Consider the following 21,500-nt stretch of genomic DNA (forward strand, 5'->3'; position numbering starts at 1 on the left):
AACACGATGAAATAGTTTGTATGTATTATCTTCTTTCAGTTGTAATGATAACTTATGAAATATATTAATATTTCAGCAATATGGTTCTCCAAAAAAGATGTAAAATTATTATGGACTCAACCAAGGCCTTCTTAAAATTGGTTTTTTAAATCTGTCTGTGCGATAATTCTTAATAAAAAAGTCCTAGTGACTTAAAACTTGGTATATAGATTCCTTTTAGTCCAAAGAAGCACGCTACTGATTTTGCTGTTAAAAGGTCAGTCTGTCTGTTTGTCTGTCCATCTGTCTGGCCATTTGTGTGATAACTCCTGATAGAAAGTTCCTAGTGACTTGAAACTCGTTACCTAGGTTCCTCTCGATTCAAGGAAAAACTACTAATTTTTTGATCAAAAGGTGAAGGGGCAGTGGTCTGTGCGATAATTGTTTATATGAAGTTCCTAGAGACTTGGTACCAGTATGTAACCTGTGCTGTGTGTATCAGGCCCGCACGTACGGAGTGTCGGCCCCCCAGTGCTCCGAGGAGGCTGGCTTCCAGGCTGTGCTGGTGTGGCAGCTCTGTCACCTGCTCAACACCAGACTCAAGCAGGCCGGACTGTACACTGCTTACACCGGTACAGTAACTTACTTGTATCACTTCTACACTGTTATAGTTAATTTGTCACTTAAAGGAATGCGTGAGGAGAGGGTTTCTCTTCAAGGGACACTCTTGTGGGTAGTAGTTACTTGTTCCTTTTATAAACGTCAATCATAAAAGGAATCCCTGCCTTGCAAATGTGAATAATTTTTCTATCAATTGATATTTGATAATTGGTTTCTGATAAAGACAACTGCGACACTGTTTTTAGTGACTTAAAGTGCTAAATATCAATAATTGTAGAGCCTTTAATACTCACTGAAAGAACAGCTACACTTTGTCTCCAATTCTCTGTGCAGTTTCTTTACTTACCTCACAGCCTATAATTAGTGAAGTTTATTATGGCAGAATGCAATATGGTATTAATTATCAGCCAATATAGGTGTAATATACGTCAATAAATTAATGCAATCAGAATAAAAATGTCATATTATTAAAGTGTTACAATGGCAAGGAGGCTTTTCGGAAGATAAGATCTGATACTGTCTGGTGCGTGGAGGTGTTGATATATCGGAGAAATTTCTCTGTAACTATATTGCCTGATAGTATAAAAAGGTGACAACTATGTTTTGTGCTGTAACTAAATCAAAATAGCCGCTACCATTGAAATTTACTGCAAATTATGTGTTATGGTGTGGTGTTTTGTGTGGTTATGAGTGTTAGTGTGGTAGTTTGTGAACAAATCTGCATAGTTTTTGTTTTAATCTGTATCAGATAATAAAGTAAGAGATGAGCATTCTGTGTGAGCACTCAACATATCCCTGTACTATATGGTTACACTTGGCTGTTACAGCTAAGTACTTCACAAGAAAGAGCTGGTTTACAGTTCTAAAAGCAAGTTGATTAATTATCCACAATACAACCTTGATAATTTCTGTACTGTTCTGTCAAAGTATTGGAAGCCTGAAGATAATGTTGAGTGAATGAGCAGTCTGATCATATTCATATGGTTTAACATGTAGGTGCTAGAATTGAAACAAGAGCATTATCAACTTCACTGTGACGCGTCCATCACAGTCTGTGTATTTTAAGACTCATTCCTCAATATGGCAAATATCTTCATGTAGAAGAATATTATATACAAAATTATTGATTGAATGCAGCAGTTTCTGCAGAATTTATTTTCCAAAAAGACCTAGGATGTGTGTTAAAAATTAACATAGGTTATGTACATTAAATCTGTCAGCATGATTTACAATACATTCTTATACTTCAGTATTTATCACATCCACCAAAATGTAATTTACCTTAATTTTCTCAAAATCTGACTGTAAACTAGGTAAAGGTTGTTTCAGTTTCTAATTATACTTTTGTTGGAAATCACAAAATGAACTTAAAGACAAAAAAAAAAAAAAAAATGTTAAATATGTCATAGGTGGTAGGTAAAAATAAGATATGGTATGTCCCTCAGATATAGAGATGCCAACGCAACTGCTGCTGGCTGAGATGGAAATCCAAGGGGTGCGCTGGGACAGAGAGTACGTTGATTTGCTGTGGACTTCTGTGGAAGAAAAAATGGTTGAGTTACAAAACAAGCTGTTCATTCTCAGTGGGAAAAAATTCAACCTGCGATCTCGAACTGATATTTCCAAGGTGGGTTTACAAACAAAAATTTGGTTTATATTTATTTCCTCATACAAAGAGTTGATGGCTGAAAGTGTCTCTGGTTTTTCAGATAAAGAGCTCATTGAGAGATTCGTGTGAAACAGCTTTATGTGAATTCAACTCAACTTTAAGAAACTGGAGGGTCCTTAACTCATTGAAAACAAGAGTAAGTTCTTTTATACATTTATCATTTTGTTCTTGCACCAATTATTATTTTAATAAGTGAATAAGTGAAGATTTTAGGAAGCTAGATGAAATAGACTATAAGTTATGGTTCTAGGTACAAATTGCTATTTCACTTAATACTAACACGATTATTAGTACAATATTCATTGATGGAAGCATTCTGTACTTTAAAAAGATGAGTCCAGTATTAATCCTAGAAGTGGAGTGTGCTTGTTTCTGTTGTGATGCAGTATTTTTAGCAGTAAAAACCTAAAAGTTTCTGAATTTAATTTGAAAAATTATAGATTTTTTCATAAAACTTTCTAATTTAAAAAAAGTATATATTTATATCTAAATTCTGTTCTTTTATGTAATTTTAAGTAATTTTATGTGTAGAACATAATAACATTCGAGTTAAATAATTCTTATGAATCTTTTTAGACATAAACCTTTCTTTAATTCAATTTTAATGCACTATTCATAGAATTTTTAGTTCTGAAACATAGGTGTCTTTTACTGAGTATGATATTTGACTCAAAAACGATTAAATTACACCATAACCCTACTATAAAAATTACCCGCAGAACAAGATAGGTCTGTAGTTTTCCAGTTATTCAGTGATTCCTTTCTGAAATTGCTATGGTTCAGGTAATTCTTAAGAGTATCAGGATCAACTCATGGATTTTTGTTATTGTAATTAATAAGTCAAATCATAACTTTAAGCTTTATCACCTTCTAGATTAAGCCAGGAATGTCAAGAGTAACAGAGCTTCTATTGTCTTGGACTGTATGATCTATAAAACGTCTTGCAGATTAATCTCTGTTTAGTGGTAAGCTATAGGATTTTAAAAACTGACAAGACAAACTGAGAAGTTGATAGGTCCATTAGATCTTTGAAAACTTAGGTCTGAAGTCTACTATTACTGAACTTGGGTTCTGAAAGATATAAAAGGTTTCATTTCTTATCACCGTGATTAAAGTAATTAATGCACATGATTCATGCACATAATTGCATGTTCAATTATATCGGTGTCTCAAAAGTAACTATTTAATTAGAATCCCATTGAAGTTAAAAGACATATTTTGTTAACTAAGTTTTTTCAAGGTTTTTTGGGACCTGTTATTACAACTAAACAAACTAAACTTTATACTATTCTTTTGATGCTCAACAATTTCTGAAAAACAATGGTTGGATCGTCACACTGAAAATTAACAATTTAATTATCACATTAAAAATTAACAATTTAATTAATGTCGAGAATGTGACATGTATGATGACACTAAAGTGGAACTACAAATGTTACAGAACATGTCACCACTGCTGATGCAGCAGCAGGAGGGAGATGTTAGAGTGTGACATGTATTGATGACACTAAAGTGGAACTACGAATGTAACAGAACATGTCACCAATGCTGATGCAGCAGCAGGAGGGAGATGTTAGAGTGTGACATGTATTGATGACACTAAAGTGGAACTACGAATGTTACAGAACATGTCACCACTGCTGATGCAGCAGCAGGAGGGAGATGTTAGAGTACGAGGCAGTTGGGAGACTCACACGGTCACGGGCCGTATCTCCATGCAAGAACCTAACCTTCAGCACGTGCCGAGAGACATAACTGTCGACGACCAAGTGTTCAGTCTCCGCACCGCGTTTGTGGCAGGCCGAGGGTACAGTCTGGTGTCGGCAGACTTCTGCCAGCTAGAGTTGCGGTTGCTTACCCACTTCTCTCAGGACGCAGCCCTACACCACACTTTCACCACGGTGGGAGACGTGTTCACCTCCATCGCAGCTGAGTGGAACGCAATTCCCATTGACCAGGTAAGGTGGATGCTATAACCTCTAGAAATACAGTCTGGCGTTTATAAGGTAGGAGTACACCACACCGTGTGTCAGCTACTAAGTTTTGGTTAGGTTGCGTGAAAAGTTTCCTGTTTAGCTACATGTGTTACTTACTATGCCACAAATATTAAAATGTCATATGATTGTACTCAGTTTGTGTTACAAATGTATTTATTGTACATATAAGGTAGGAGTACACCACACCGTGTGTCAGCTACTAAGTTTTGGTTAGGTTGCGTGAAAAGTTTCCTGTTTAGCTACATGTGTTACTGTGCCACAAATATTAAAATGTCATATGATTGTACTCAGTTTGTGTTACAAATGTATTTATTGTACATATAAGGTAGGAGTACACCACACCGTGTGTCAGCTACTAAGTTTTGGTTAGGTTGCGTGAAAAGTTTCCTGTTTAGCTACATGTGTTACTTACTATGCCACAAATATTAAAATGTCATATGATTGTACTCAGTTTGTGTTACAAATGTATTTATTGTACATATAAGGTAGGAGTACACCACACCGTGTGTCAGCTACTAAGTTTTGGTTAGGTTGCGTGAAAAGTTTCCTGTTTAGCTACATGTGTTTACTATGGCACAAATATTAAAATGTCATATGATTGTACTCAGTTTGTGTTACAAATGTATTTATTGTACATATAAGGTAGGAGTACACCACACCGTGTGTCAGCTACTAAGTTTTGGTTAGGTTGCGTGAAAAGTTTCCTGTTTAGCTACATGTGTTACTATGGCACAAATATTAAAATGTCATATGATTGTACTCAGTTTGTGTTACAAATGTATTTATTGTACATATAAGGTAGGAGTACACCACACCGTGTGTCAGCTACTAAGTTTTGGTTAGGTTGCGTGAAAAGTTTCCTGTTTAGCTACATGTGTTACTATGCCACAAATATTAAAATGTCATATGATTGTACTCAGTTTGTGTTACAAATGTATTTATTGTACATATAAGGTAGGAGTACACCACATCGTGTGTCAGCTACTAAGTTTTGGTTAGGTTGCGTGAAAAGTTTCCTGTTTAGCTACATGTGTTACTATGGCACAAATATTAAAATGTCATATGATTGTACTCAGTTTGTGTTACAAATGTATTTATTGTACATATAAGGTAGGAGTACACCACACCGTGTGTCAGCTACTAAGTTTTGGTTAGGTTGCGTGAAAAGTTTCCTGTTTAGCTACATGTGTTACTATGGCACAAATATTAAAATGTCATATGATTGTACTCAGTTTGTGTTACAAATGTATTTATTGTACATATAAGGTAGGAGTACACCACACCGTGTGTCAGCTACTAAGTTTTGGTTAGGTTGCGTGAAAAGTTTCCTGTTTAGCTACATGTGTTACTATGCCACAAATATTAAAATGTCATATGATTGTACTCAGTTTGTGTTACAAATGTATTTATTGTACATATAAGGTAGGAGTACACCACACCGTGTGTCAGCTACTAAGTTTTGGTTAGGTTGCGTGAAAAGTTTCCTGTTTAGCTACATGTGTTACTATGGCACAAATATTAAAATGTCATATGATTGTACTCAGTTTGTGTTACAAATGTATTTATTGTACATATAAGGTAGGAGTACACCACACTGTGTGTCAGCTACTAAGTTTTGGTTAGGTTGCATGAAAAGTTTCCTGTTTAGCTACATGTGTTACTATGGCACAAATATTAAAATGTCATATGATTGTATTCAGTTTGTGTTACAAATGTATTTATTAAAATGAAAAAAAATGAAATGAAAAATTCTTTATTTTTACAGGCAAAGTTAGGGCCGCATGGCCCTTTCTTACACTTAACCTGTTGCAATGTAAAATTTAAAACATTAATAATAAATATTACCTAAGAATAAAACAAAACATAATAAAGATAATAAAATAAAGAAATAATTACATATACACAAAGTAGTGAAATTAATGTAATATTTTAACATGTAATAATTAAAATTTAACACATTAATAAATTAACCATCTCTACTATTCTTAAAACATAATATAAATTTATATTTTTAATATACAAATAAATTAAAGTATTTATTGCTAAATGAACTTTTTCACACACAATCTCACATTCATCCCTCTGCCAGTGTCACGCCCACAGCATCTCAGACCGGAACTGCCCTGGCTAACCGTTCAAGATACATATCTTTCAGTTTCGCCACAAACCTATCTTTCAGTTTAAGTTTTATTGTTATTGTACATATAAGGTAGGAGTACACCACACTGTGTGTCAGGTACTAAGTTTTGGTTAGGTTGCATGAAAAGTTTCCTGTTTAGCTACATGTGTTACTATGCCACAAATATTAAAATGTCATATGATTGTATTCAGTTTGTGTTACAAATGTATTTATTGTACATATAAGGTAGGAGTACACCACACCGTGTGTCAGCTACTAAGTTTTGGTTAGGTTGCGTGAAAAGTTTCCTGTTTAGCTACATGTGTTACTATGGCACAAATATTAAAATGTCATATGATTGTACTCAGTTTGTGTTACAAATGTATTTATTGTACATATAAGGTAGGAGTACACCACACCGTGTGTCAGCTACTAAGTTTTGGTTAGGTTGCGTGAAAAGTTTCCTGTTTAGCTACATGTGTTACTATGCCACAAATATTAAAATGTCATATGATTGTATTCAGTTTGTGTTACAAATGTATTTATTGTACATATAAGGTAGGAGTACACCACACCGTGTGTCAGCTACTAAGTTTTGGTTAGGTTGCATGAAAAGTTTCCTGTTTAGCTACATGTGTTACTATGCCACAAATATTAAAATGTCATATGATTGTACTCAGTTTGTGTTACAAATGTATTTATTGTACATATAAGGTAGGAGTACACCACACCGTGTGTCAGCTACTAAGTTTTGGTTAGGTTGCGTGAAAAGTTTCCTGTTTAGCTACATGTGTTACTATGGCACAAATATTAAAATGTCATATGATTGTACTCAGTTTGTGTTACAAATGTATTTATTGTACATATAAGGTAGGTGTACACCACACCGTGTGTCAGCTACTAAGTTTTGGTTAGGTTGCGTGAAAAGTTTCCTGTTTAGCTACATGTGTTACTATGCCACAAATATTAAAATGTCATATGATTGTACTCAGTTTGTGTTACAAATGTATTTATTGTACATATAAGGTAGGAGTACACCACACCGTGTGTCAGCTACTAAGTTTTGGTTAGGTTGCGTGAAAAGTTTCCTGTTTAGCTACATGTGTTACTATGCCACAAATATTAAAATGTTATATGATTGTACTCAGTTTGTGTTACAAATGTATTTATTGTACATATTTTCTCGTTGCCGTCATGGCACTTATAAGACCAATTTTTTTTTCCTTCCTGAGGGAAAAGGACAGTTTGTCCCTGTGCTTAGTCCCAAAAGGACCTTTGCGCCTCCCTTACTTTAATTTTGTGTCCTCAAAGTCCGAGGCTTTTGCAAAAACCGATCATATTTGAGGGCTCCTGTTATCTGATATCCTTGGGGCTGAGGAGATATGCTCCCAGGAATCTTTTCTGAGTTTCTAAGATGGCAGGACAATCTAATCAGATATGCTCTGCTGTTTTCCTCCTCTTCTCCACAGAGTCTACATTCGTCAGTCTGGCTTAGGTCCACCATCATAAGATGTTACCTTAGGGGGTCATGTCCTGGCAACATTCCTAATATTTGTCTTATATCCTACTTATTTTGATCTAAGAGAGCTATCCACCCTTTAACTGAAGGAGAAATAAACATTTTGGATAGTCTTAATCCTGAGGCTCTACTCCAATTAATGTTTCTTATCCTCTTTTCCCAATCTTTGACCAGATCTTTACTATTGGAGAAGGCTATCCCGCAACCTGGCTCAGGCCCCACCATTATGGACTCCGCTCCCTTTTTGGTGAGGATGTCTGCTTTTTCATTTCCATGAATGCCTTCATGACCCGGCACCCAATCGAGTGTTGCTCTGTTATTCGTTGCCAGCTCAGCTAGAGCATTCTTACATTCCCAGACTGCTTCAATTCAAACGAACAGGTATCGAGTGCCTTTAGTGCAGCCTGACTATCAGGAAGTATAAGACCAATGTAAACATGTTTACTAACGTTCAGCTAAATCCCATCAAGTGATATGCACCATTATCTAAATAAATTTTGTCCATACAGAAATAAAGCTTTAAATTTTAATGTAGGTCAGATTATTCTTGATAAATCATGTGGACAGTCAGAGTGGCAGAAATGTAATATTTCCAGCTCCTCAAGCAATAGACTTCGCCAACACTCACCAAACATTGTCTAGTATAATATGCAACAGTATTAGATAAATAGATAGGTAGACAGTAATCGCGTTAGAACAAAAACAGTGATACATCCAGCTTTATCCTGCTTCCTCTTTTCTCATATTTTCAAATTATGATCTTATATACCTTTGAACACTTTTAATAACACGGAAATGAACAGCAATGTTAGCAAAGCAATGTTAGCGAACTTGGTTTGGTAACTAAGAGGTATCAGGTGATCTTTATACTCTAGTCTTAAGTGGATCAAGTTGTACAGCTTTACACCTGAGTATCAAATTTTGTGCTCTTGTATTGGTTAGTAGGAGGACATAAGTTAGTTAAGACGCATTTTTGGTCCTATCTCAGGTAGTCAGTACTTGATTTATTACTTTGTAAAAGTAAACAGTTGAATAAATTATATTTAAATGGAAAAGTTTATTGGAATAGTTTAGCCTACAATGGCATGTTTGTGTGTTGGAGAAATGGGTTGGGAATGGCAAGAATTCGGACTGGTGCCCCTGTCCCCTCCCTTATCTTCATGGGCAACGCTGCGATCTGGAAGCCGGTGGGAGGCAGAGGTTCTTTAGGAAGTGCCACCATCTCCAGGTTATATATAGTGGTTTTAGACAGAACCTTATGGGCTGGGAAGTCCTGTAAAAATTTTGTTGTTGTAAACATGTATGATGATTATCATTTACTAACCCAATTACAGGTATTATTCTGGTATTACAGATATTTTCCTTATATCTGTATCTTTACATAATAATCAGTTAAGTTCTTAACCATGTCTTGGACTTTGATGTTGGGTAAAAAAAATTCATAAGCTGATTAAGTATTAGCCAAGGCAACTAAAGTCTACTGAAATCACTTAAAAACAAACAAAACTTTAAAGGAACAATAGAACATTTCAGTATCATCACCATGATCTCTCCTTATTAGAAAAAAGCCCATCGTATATGCCTTAAAATTTTTTTAACAAAATACCTTCCCATATCGCTTGTCTTAATCAAAAACAAATGTTAAAGGCTGCAAAGGATAAGTTTGTGAAGGAGGCACAGCTGCTTAGTCCAATGTAATATTACCACTATTTATCAGCTACTAGAACATGAGTTACTGTACAAGCCTAGGGTGTACTTGAGTTACCGTGCTGCGGCCACAATCTATGGAGGCTGTGTCAGTGCCGACGCCATACACTCGACCAGTGTTGATCAGCCAGCGGGCCCCGGCTACAGAGAGACCAGGGAAGCGGTAGGTGGTGTAGTCGTTGATGTTTGCGGTGCCGAAGAACTCCTGAGGGTTGGTGTACTTGACAGCCCACCCAAAGTCCAAGATTATAATGGCACCCTTCGGTATCGGTCCGTAACGTCTCTCCCATCCGATAAAGTCCTCAGGGGTCACAAGATACTCCGGATCAGCCTGAGCCTTGGTCCTTAAGTCCACAATAACAGCTGGAATAGTGCCAGTTACTGAGCCACACCTATTAATCCATTAGTAATACGGTCCGAGACAGACGTATGTCTCCAGACTTGGAAAGATAAATGATTAGATACTAAAGAAATAGTTGAGTTAACAAATATAAAGGATGAGGAAGATTTGATATAATTTGATAGTTGCCAAACAAGTAAGAGACAAGAAGAAATAATAACACCAATAACAAAGTGAGACGGTACTAACTTTTTAATTACGCCTTATTGTCAACTTTCCAAATACCCTGACCCTTTTCACATTATTGTTTATGTGTGCAAATTTTTGTAAGCTGTTTACTTGATTTCATCAATATTGTCCAAATATAGATTTTTTGAGAATGTCAAATGATGGTTTATAAATCCTTAAATCAGTTAATCAGGTGAGCTTCTGTAAAGTGCAGATAAAAAAAAATTGCAGGTGTGTTTGCTAATTGTGTTAGAAGTGTACATACCTTGTCCAATAAATCTACTAACAAGTATCTCATCGACTCGTACGCCGTCAGGGTTAAAGTGATAGGGAGCGTCCATGTGGGTACCGAGGTGCTCAGCAGTCTGGAAGTCATTGGAACTGAAGAATGTGTTGACTCCTTGCATATAGACCTTGGTCAAGTTGAATGATCTGTAAACTGAGAAATGAAGAGTGTCTTCGTCGTAGGTGTGTGTGAGGTCGACTGGCTCTGGCATCTCTGACAGGACTAGAGGAAGTGTGTACGCCAGCATTGTGAACAGACTGTACATCTCACTGAGCTAAGTGTAACAGACTGTACACAACAAAGTATGTATTCTCCAACTATCGTCAAGATACGTGAGCAATTTTTTAATGTAACCAATCACTCGGATACGGTTACAGTTGTGCTAACAGTTACAACTGAGTGATTAGTTACGCACCACGGCATGAGAAAGCGGTTAATGTCTCTTAACAATAACTCAAGAATTCTTTTTAAGTGGTAATTTTGTTGAATTGACTGTTTGATTGACTTAAAATAGGTGACAAACATTCAACCAAACAGTTCTTCGTTACCAAACTTCAAAATTTTCGAGTATATTTTTGTGAAATGGTAGGCCCTAGTTCAAATATAAAGCTGTACTGTTACGTATCCACAGTAATACCACGAGTTCATCCCATGATGTCAAATTATCATGAATGAACTAGCTATAGCCAAATAATCTATTAGAATTTAAACCTGACATAATTTATGAATATTAATGCTCTGAAAAGAATTCCACTGTAACATCTTTAAAATGATGCCATAAGCCACAAAATGTTCAGTTAAAATATTTTTGTGGCAACATACTCAGGTGTGTGTTTTAAAACATATGAAGAAAGGACGAGCAAAACATGTCAGTGAAGTGTTAGTCGTCAAAATAAGGCTGAACGAATCCTAAGTTTTTTGTGTGGAATCCAAAATACTTTGGTAGTGCTGAAATCTAACTTTAACTCTCAAATTATATTCATTCATTTATGAGGCCCCATGCCACTTACAGTTACTCAGGAAATACAGATATTGGACATTCTGGCGTACTCAAAATGGTACTGAATGCTACCACCTGTACAATACCACATCACATAACTGGTTGAGCATTAAGGAAACCTCATAGAGCTGCAAAAATGTCTCTTTATAAACATAAATAAATTATATTCATTCATTTATGAGGCCCCATGCCACTTACAGTTACTCAGGAAATACAGATATTGGACATTCTGGCATACTCAAAATGGTACTGAATGCTACCACCTGTACAATACCACATCACATAACTGGTTGAGCATTAAGGAAGCCTCATAGAGCTGCAAAAATGTCTCTTCTGTCCGTCAGTATGTACGATTTCTTCAAAACTAATCAAACAATAAACCTGGAAACTTTACCTGATGCTTCATTTCTATGTAGGCATCATTGAATTCATCTGTAGTGTTAGTCCCTCCATGAGATTTATCTGAGCATTAGTATAAAGCCTAACTATGTACAGGATATGTCATAAACAGATAAAGCTTATGAACACTCAGTAGGCTGGGAAAATTCGACTTTTGCCTGTCTGTCTTCCACAGGATACCTTGAGAATGAAATGAGCAGTACATTTCAAATTTCATGAAACTTCATCACTGTATTTTACATAATATGAATATTACTGTAATTTGACATTGTTGATGTCAATTAGTTTAATATTTTATTATACTAATGAACTTGCACTCACAACACTAACCATGTCCCTCACACGATTACCTTAACTGAACACTAAATAGAACACTCTTCTTACAACACTAAGCATCTTATCTTGTCTCTATCAGAAGGTTCTGGGAAGTTTATGTTGAGCATCATTTTAGTCGCCTTGGTTTCAACTGCACTTTTATGTAAAATTAAAATAATTCTTATATCAAAAGTTATGGTTTTTTCCATTTTAACCATTTAGAGTACTAGTTAAAACAGGTTTTTAAGTTATTTATAAATTGTACTTATGTAACGTATAAAACAATTCAAAGCCATCAAAATAAAGCTCATCCATGTGGTCTGTATTACAATTAAATATTTTATGAGTGAAACATTTTGAGATAGATGCAGTTTTTATCAATCTAAAAGAGTAGCACAAAATTAATAATTATTTAGAGAATGTTGGTTTTTTTTTACTAAAACTTAGTATTTAGACTAAAAATGAGTTTGCCTATGGTAAAAATCGGTTTGTTTGTTTTGCCAAGTTCCTTTGTTTACATACAACTATACAAACACATAAACAGACATTACCAAATGAGCTTCATTTTTACTCAGAGTGAGGACTTATCACAAAATAGAATTTTTTACTGAAAAACCAAATTAAATTTTTGGACAATCACACTTCAAAATTCTGTAGTATAGTGATTTTATGTTTTCAGTTTGTAAAGTAGCAATGATGGGTGTTATGTCCAGTAATATAACAAATCTTTATTTTTAATGTTTTACAAATAATAAAAGACAGGCTGTACAGAAGTAGATGAGTGTAACCAATGGCGAGGTGAGCGTGGCGGAAGACGCTGCATAGGGTAGTGCCACGACTCTGACAGGTCCCCCAGTGCCGTGACGGATCTTGATGGGTAAGGACAGTAACTGGTAGCCGGAGGGGGGTAGAGGGGTGGGGGGCAGGGCCAAGTGCTCCAGGTTGTAGATGTTGTGTGCTGAGAGCACTTTGTGGGCCTTGAAGTCCTTAACATAACAGACATAATGTTTTTAGTGCATTATGTGCGAGGTACACCTTAGAACTTATATGACACAAAATTCTTCCCTTTATGTACCAGACATTGTATTTCACCATTTCCATATTGCCATAGAGGTCTGGCACCTCTAGATTGTGATGTCTGTTGTCTTGTTTATATTTCTATACAAAATCAAAAATTAATTTCTCCACTGAATCTTTGTCATTAATGTAATTAAATTGTTAAAGCTGTCTTAAAAAACTGAACTAAAGAATACAGGTCTCAATAGCACTGCAACTGATGACCAACCACTTAGAACTGACCAGATTTTGAAAAACGACTAACCAAGGAAACCTAGCTATCAAATAGATTTGTAATAAACCGATTTGGAGTCACAGTATGGTTTTGAGAAGTTCATCTAGAATGAACCAATGATAAAAGAGGCCCACTTCTGTTTCATGTTTTGCCACCATATTGTTTCTGCTGTGTTAATTGCTATTTAATATTGGCCTCTGATCAGCTCTCAGTGGTTGGTTAGTCAGTGCAGACCTATTGTGACCTGTATTCTTTAGTTTATTTTGAATAATTACTGTTTTGTTTTTATTAGGTACATGTTTTAGAGATATTGTGCAAGGGATTGTGACAAAACTTGTGATTTCTGACTTATGCATGTCACAACGCCCTGGTATAATTTATTTGTTTATTTTAATTGTAATTGTGTATTAGGCTAGTTAACCACCTGAAGAAAAGATTAAATATTGCAGATCTCAGAACTTAGTGTTACTGATTTCTTGTATCACAGAACAGTGGTAAATGTCTAAAAAAATCATCTTCAATCCTTCCAATGTCAAAAATAAAATTTCATCAAAGAATTAAAATTGATTTATAATAAAAAGATGATTTCTGTCTTGTTGATTGGCTAATACTAACCTTAGTCTGGCATAGTCGATGGAGGCAGTGTCTGCCCCTACAACCAAACACCTTGCCGGTCTCTACCATCCACTGCGCTCCAGCTCCAGAGAGTCCAGGGAAGTGGTATAGTTATGTATTGTTGATTGGCTAATACTGACCTTAGTCTGGCCGTAGTCGATGGAGGCAGTGTCTGTCCCCACACCAAACACCTTGCCGGTCTCTACCATCCACTGCGCCCCAGCTCCAGAGAGTCCAGGGAAGTGGTATAGTTATGTATTGTTGATTGGCTAATACTAACTTTAGTCTGGCCGTACTCGATGGAGGCAGTGTCTGCCCCCACAACCAAACACCTTGCCGGTCTCTACCATCCACTGCGCCCCAGCTCCAGAGAGTCCAGGGAAGTGGTATAGTTATGTATTGTCGATTGGCTAATACTAACTTTAGTCTGGCATAGTCGATGGAGGCAGTGTCTGCCCCCACAACCAAACACCTTGATTGCCTTTACCATCCACTGCGCTCCAGCTCCAGAGAGTCCAGGGAAGTGGTATAGTTATGTATTGTTGATTGGCTAGTACTAACCTTAGTCTGGCATAGTCGATGTAGGCAGTGTCTGTCCCCACAACCAAACACCTTGCTTGTCTCTGCCAGCTACTGCGCTACAGCTCCAGAGAGTCCTGGGAAGTGGTATAGTTCTGTATTGTTGATTGGCTAATACTAACCTTAGTCTGGCCGTAGTCGATGGAGGCAGTGTCTGTCCCCACACCAAACACCTTGCCTGTCTCTGCCAACCACTGCGCTCCAGCTCCAGAAAGTCCAGGGAAGTGGTATAGTTCTGTATTGTTGGTGAAGGGAGTACCAAAGTACTCGGTCGCATTCTTGTACTTGCTGGCCCAACCGAAGTCCATGATGACCACAGCTCCCTCTGGTATTGGGCCGTGCTGCTCCTCCCACTCTTCAAAGTCCTCTACACTCGCCTGGTAGTCTGAGTCATTACTTGCCTTCTGTCTCAAGTCCACCATCACAGCTAGACAACCAGATTACTTGTTAATAGAAGAAACCTTTTCTGATGAATTACTGTAGATTTAAACTTTGTAAAACATCCATAATTATAATTAAATTTGGTTTTTATTTCTTCTGGGTAGAAAGCAAAAGGAAACATGATGTACATGTTTTTTGTTGTATTTAAAGCTAAGCATCAAGTCATCTATTCATATTTATGTAAATTATATCATGGCACAGAACAACTAAGAGAAACTCAAAATAAATAAATTGTACTTCACTATTTTTGTTTCTTTCTCACTGTGTTCTTTAATGCACATACTAAAGATATGCTCGGATCTGGGTTTGAGTCCCGGCGGAGCAAGTCCTTTTTGTGTTTCAATCTTACACACACACACACAAGCACAAGATGTATAGTTCCTGAAAAAATATATTAAATAAATATAATTTACTATTAAATACGATTTAAAATATTTCCTTAAATTAAATTATTATTCTAAACATCACTTTCAGTATCTAAACCTAATATTTTGTAATAATGTACTGTAACGCTTGAGAACTTTTAAAGTTTTTTAACAGTTAAAATCTATCTTAAAATTAAAATAGATTTTTAACAAAAGAAGATCAGTTTTGTTTTGTATAAAAATGCATTAGAAACCATTGAAATCTATGTAATGTCCTAACTAAACCTTTACATAACTTTTCGACATGAAAATGATGAAGTACAGAGTGTATAGTATAAAGAAATAAAGTTCTATTTTTTTAAGTACTCCTTATTTTACTCATATATTTATGTTTTATTCTTTTAAATGCAATGAAGTATTTCCCTAAAACCTTGTAACTAGTTTAACAGTTTAAAAAATCATAATAATTTATACAAAAATGTAAAGGTTTTAGGGTAGCTAACTTCACATGGTCTATGTCCATGTGTAACTATTGCCAAGATATAAACAATAATGAATTTTCCTGAATTTGTAAGAACCACAGCGTTTAAAATCTAGCCCTGGCGAGAATTATTGTTTAGGGCAAAAAGTGCCACATTACCAACTTGAAATAGGATTGTTCATGGTTCTGCCTGACAAACAATTATTACAGTAAGAATATAGTGCTTGTCATCCATAATTCCTGGACATGGTTAGATTGGTACTCCTTCAAATCTTCCTGGATGATTCCTTGCAGGATACACAGAACATTTATTAGTATGGTTTTACTGGTGACACTGGGGGACATCATACACATGATAAAATGGAGCTAACTTATGGTCGGAGGCAGGGCCTTGGGCAAATATAGCTAATTATGTATGTGGTGTTCACTCTTATTCAATTTCTTTTTTGATGCAGATCAGTACCAATTCCAGTTTTCATCTCATTCTATTTTCCATATCTCCAGTTGGAACATGCAACTACTGTATATCAGCTTAAGGTTATCTACCTTACTAGTGATATTAATTAATACATATTTTCTGATTTTGAAAGTGAAATTTTTTGTCAAATTTAATAAAATTGGCAAAAACAAAAGATAATTGTATAAACATAATTAATTACATGAAATAATGTTTTTTTAATGTTAATAAAACATGTTTATAAATTTTTGTCTCATTCAGTCATTATAAAAGGGAATTCTAGTTTTCCCCTTTATAAAAATTTTGTAATACTTTTTTAGATACATTTTTCTATTTTTTATAACTTTTGTGAAACTTCATCAAAGGTTTAAAATTGTCACCATTGTAAAATCAATTACAATGTTTTTCTGAAACAGGATAAGGCCTACGCCATTAAAGTGTTTGTTTATTTATATGTTTTGATCATGTCATAATTCATCACTGTTAAACTATCATAGTCCTCGTATTTAGTAAATTAATAAAATAGATAGTGAACATTTTGTTATAAATATTTAAGTTTTTTTTGGTTAAATTGCTCAGTGTCATTTTATAACAGGTTATTTTTAGATATTGACCAATTACGAGACTGAGTACAATCACTCATGTCTATCAGCAGTGGTCTATGATGTTAATAAGGAAGTCTTTTCATCTCAAGAGTAAGTGTGGGTTGTAATTATTGTGGACATGTCAATTATTTCTCAAGAACACAGCTGCAGCCAAAGATCATGTTTACAATTAGTAGTTTCTTTATAAAGTTTTATTCATGGATTAATAATGCAAGATTTGGAATTACAAATTAAAACTAATTGAATAATGTACAGTAGTTTGTTTCCTAAGTGATTAATAAAAACAAAGTTGTAATAGAATACTAAAAATTTTTTTTAATTCAGAAAATCAGCCTTGAATAACACCTGAACTGCAATGTCTATCATGCATTAACTTTGGAACAACCGGATAATTAGTAGTGATTGTCCGCCACAGTCAATGTGTTAAAATTTTTTTTTGTGATTAATAGTACAATAGAATTTTGAAAAAGCAATAGCTTTATATTATTTTAAATACTGAGGTTATTATTTTGGTAAAAAACAAAAAGTGTGATAAAAGCGTGTCTTATATTTACTTGATGAAAAATACTAATTTAGCTACTGAGACATACTTATACTATATCTATGAAAGTTTTCAATATGTAGTGCAATTTTAAGTGAGAAAAATTGGGAAAAAATTATTTGTCAACATAATTGTTAGCATTGTAACTGAAGTTACAATTGTAGAACTAGTCATACATAGTAACTAACTAGTTAATTAGATAGTTTTTATTTAATTTTTCTTAACAATATCTTAAATTTAGTTTCCATTATTTTACTGAAAGACAGTACTAAATATTCATTGAAAAATAAGAAACTATGAAATCAATCAATTTATAGCTGTAAGACTTATTACAGATATTAACAACTTTAGTATTGCACCACAACGCCAGGTCTAGATATACTTATAAATATAAATTACAGATAAACTATTAAATTTTAAATTCATACTTTTTTCTACTTTGATTAATGTATGTTAAGGTGTAAAAAGAGTTGTTAAAACAATCAATGCCATCAATTAGTTAAATAACATCAATTAAATGACAATTAAAAGCTTTATAACAATGGCATTAATCTACGAAACTAAAATTCAACAATTAGTAAAATATTTATATACATAAACTAACAATAACATCAAATAAATAACAAATGGAGGTTATAGACTAACTTAAAATAACAAGAAAAAGTAACTAGTAAAGAGTTTAGACAAAAAAAATGAAAGAGTAAACAATTCACAAAAAGCAATTTGACCAATTCCACAAACCTCTTGAAGGCTGTAAAAAGGATTAACCTGCAACCACCTATAACGCTTGTTCTGAACATTAAGTCAGGATATTTATCAACCAATGGCATCAATTTATTGAAAACTTTTAATGAAATTACTCTGTGACTGTTCACGCTTTTACTAAGATGGTTAAGTTTAATAACTGAATTATTTCGATTCTTGGTATTGTGGTTATGAATATTGGTTCTGAAGACTAATTTACCTGGATTTTTCATAATGTACACTACTAAATCGAAAATATACAATTGATTACCATAGGTATTTCCTGAGCTACAAAAAGGGGTTACAATGGTCTAAAGGGTTTGATCCTGAAATAATTCTTACAGCTTTCTTTTGAGCAGTTAAAATTTCAATTATCCTACTGCAATTACCCCATAGTATGAGACTATACCTTAAAATGGATTGGAAATAGGAGAAATAAGCAGTTCTTATATAGGTTGTAGGCACAAAAACACATAACCCGTCTTAATAAATAAGTTGTTCTTGACAATTTTGAAGCTATAAAATCCACATGTATATCCCAACTCAATTTACTATCAAGGGAAATCCCTGAAAACTTAACTTTACTTAACAAATCTTCATCATCAATATCCACTGGTCTTAAGCTAACTATTATATTTGTAGGTTTTTCTGTATTTAATAGAAATCAATTCAGTATTAAACCACTGTGAAGCGTCAGCCAATGTTTTATGAACAGTTTCTTTGAGTTGATTTATATTTTGGCTGATATTCAAAGAAGTAGTGTCATCTGCATATAAAGTTATTAATGTATTTAGTGAATAAGGAAAGTCATGAATTGATATTAAAAACAACAAAGGGCCAAAGACAGAGCCCTGGGGGACACCCCACTTAACTTCTGTTTATTTTTACCACACCTCATCATCACATACTTTTTTTTGTACAGTCAGTAAGGTATGATTTGAGGAATGAAAGTGGAACATCTTGCACACCATAATATTTTAATTTCATAATAAGATCATTATGACATAAAAAATACTGAAAGTTTCTGTGGAATGTTGGTACTGTTACATTGTTTTTTTCTATAAGTATTAATTTTTTATTAAACTTAAATTTGTAATCTGTGTAACTTTACTGAAGATTTCAAAATCAAAATTATTGGGTTTGTTGGATGAGTTATCAATATCTTCAATGCTGTTAGTCCAGCCAAAAATATAGACTGGTCATTGAAAGTGAAATCTTATGTCAATTCTAGGAGACTTTTTGCAAGATAATTACCCCAGACTTAAGTATCCCAGAAGTATTCACTATTGTCACCTTGTATTCACAACCAAGTTTATTTTGTTATAATATGCCCTAATATTTTCCATGACTGTCTGCCACCAACATTATTTTATTTTTATCAATGTGTTGTGTCTTCATTACCTTGTTACTTTTATTGTTAATTTTGGTTCTGTGTTGAGTTTTAGAAGGCCCAGTAAGTAATATTGAAATGGGAGTTTTTTAAATTGTCGATAGAGTGGATATTTTCAACACACTCCAGAAGTTGAACGCTATCATTAAGGGAAATTGAAAAACAAGGTGGCAGTATTTTTTTAGATGTCTTTTTCTATATATTCAAAAATATCTTACCTCTGCCGATGAGTCGGTGAAGAGGAATGTCGCCCACCTGCCAGCCATTGTAGTTGAAGTGGTACGGAGCGTCGAGGTGGGTGCCACAGTGCTCTGCGGTCTGGAACTCGTTGACAGCGTACCACTGATCCAGGGGGGCAGTGACCACTTTGGTGAAGGTAAACGGTGTGTGCTGAACGCCCAGTAGAGGGTGGAGTTGTCATAGCTGTGAGAGAGGTCCTGGGGTTCGGACAGGCCCAGGACCCAAGGCAGAGAGATGCAGGACAGCAGCAAGCTTCTCAACATGACTCACATGGACTGACCACTGACCAGTAGTCTACAACAGCAATTATCTGATCTGTCAACAGTGTGAGAATTGACTCTTGTTTACTCTATTGTCACTGACCTTGAGCAACTGGATATCAGTGAATATCAGACTGGTTTGTTTAGTACAACGGAATTTGTTATACAGTATTATATTGAACAGTGTAACCTGAAGTGTGTAATGGAGATGTGTACCCGTAAGTTATTATTCCTTTTTTATATTTTTTACTAATCCGAAATTGATGTTTTGACTTTAAATATCCATACTTAAACTCTTAGCTACTATACAATTATCACTTAGTTATCAACATGCACAATGGATTTGCTTCCCCCAAACCTTTGTTTGCTTATAAATGGAATTAGTCAATTAAAACTTCTTTGTATAAAGTTATTTTTTGACAATGGAAGGATTGTGAAGGAAATAGGATTTTTTCGGACACTTGCCATTGTCTAGTGATACAGAATATCAGTAATACTATGTTCTAAGTTCTGCACTCTGATCTCTCCCTGAGGTCTATAACTAATCTAACACATAATACAATCTAGGTTAAAACAAACAAATCATAGCAGAGCGTTGTGACACGCAGTCCTGTTTATGTCAACTCCATGCACTCTATCTCTAACACGTGCACTTAATAAAAACTAAAATCTAACTGCTTTTTTAAGTGCACTAAACGTGGTGTTACTGATTTCTTGTATCACTCAATTAAACTGTATTTTTTATAACGAAAGATGAGTTCTTAATAAGTAAACCATAAGAAAACTGTGCATGTTACCTATCTTTTTTTCCCTTTAAGAAGACATTAATTGTGAAAACCCAATTTCAAAGAGTATTTGATTGCTTCAGTTTTAATCTTTGCTCTTATTGGCAAAGTGTTAGCAAAGCCTATTGCTTGTGGACCTGGATAAATTTAATTTCTGTGTATCAGTCTGTCTGTTCACAGACATTTTAGAATAGTCATCTGCTGTTAAGAAGGTTTATTCTAGACTTTAATTCCATGATAGTTTGTATGATTTAAGTGGAGCTACAATTGAACTTCAAACTATGTAGTTAATAAATGATTTTTTGAACTAACTGTATTATTTCAAATAGTTAGATTGGGACAGTTGCATTATGCAGATGCAAAAAGTGACTACAAGTTCTTGAAGCGCTAGTCAATATTGACCAGACTGTCTTGCAGCGACACTTCTTTGTTTGGTGGTCAAGGGTTTGCTGTCTACTTGAACTTAGAGGTTCATTATACACCGTGTTGTTTAACGGTTATATGTACGATAGAAATGTTATTGCCTG

General features: G+C 34.7%; 3 protein-coding genes across 7 annotated transcripts in view; 1 reads left to right on the forward strand and 2 right to left on the reverse strand.

Moving 5' to 3' along the window:
• Positions 1-21,500, forward strand: part of LOC124359047 (DNA polymerase theta-like) — an 86,237-nt gene that overhangs the window by 49,826 nt on the left and 14,911 nt on the right. Inside the window, exons 19-22 of one of the 2 annotated variants that reach the window (XM_046811442.1) lie at positions 482-611; positions 2,046-2,227; positions 2,310-2,405; positions 3,895-4,227. In XM_046811442.1, coding sequence (XP_046667398.1) covers positions 482-611; positions 2,046-2,227; positions 2,310-2,405; positions 3,895-4,227 — 741 coding nt within the window. Of the gene's footprint in view, positions 1-481; positions 612-2,045; positions 2,228-2,309; positions 2,406-3,710; positions 3,777-3,894; positions 4,228-21,500 lie in introns of those variants that run through there. The other variant, XM_046811443.1, reaches the window with a different exon arrangement.
• On the reverse strand, positions 8,942-11,961 carry LOC124359048 (isatin hydrolase-like). Its single transcript, XM_046811444.1, has 3 exons — positions 10,445-11,961; positions 9,670-9,974; positions 8,942-9,177 (listed from the first exon to the last, which is right to left on the reverse strand). The coding sequence occupies exons 1-3, from the start codon at positions 10,728-10,730 to the stop codon at positions 8,980-8,982; spliced, it is 789 nt and encodes a 262-aa protein (XP_046667400.1). The 5' UTR covers positions 10,731-11,961; the 3' UTR covers positions 8,942-8,979.
• LOC124359049 overlaps positions 12,888-21,500 on the reverse strand; it is a 37,135-nt gene continuing 28,522 nt past the window's right edge. For 2 of the 4 annotated variants that reach the window (XM_046811449.1, XM_046811448.1), the window contains exons 2-4: positions 19,907-20,222; positions 14,787-15,091; positions 12,888-13,165 (exon numbers count right to left, since the gene is read on the reverse strand). In XM_046811449.1, coding sequence (XP_046667405.1) covers positions 12,914-13,165; positions 14,787-15,086 — 552 coding nt within the window. In that variant the 5' untranslated portion in view covers positions 15,087-15,091; positions 19,907-20,222 and the 3' untranslated portion in view covers positions 12,888-12,913. Of the gene's footprint in view, positions 13,166-14,786; positions 15,092-19,906; positions 20,244-21,500 lie in introns of all 4 variants that reach the window. The other 2 variants (XM_046811447.1, XM_046811446.1) reach the window with 1 other exon arrangement.

The sequence above is a fragment of the Homalodisca vitripennis genome, chromosome 4, assembly GCF_021130785.1.
Source record: "Homalodisca vitripennis isolate AUS2020 chromosome 4, UT_GWSS_2.1, whole genome shotgun sequence".
Classification (NCBI taxonomy): Eukaryota; Metazoa; Arthropoda; class Insecta; order Hemiptera; family Cicadellidae; genus Homalodisca; species Homalodisca vitripennis.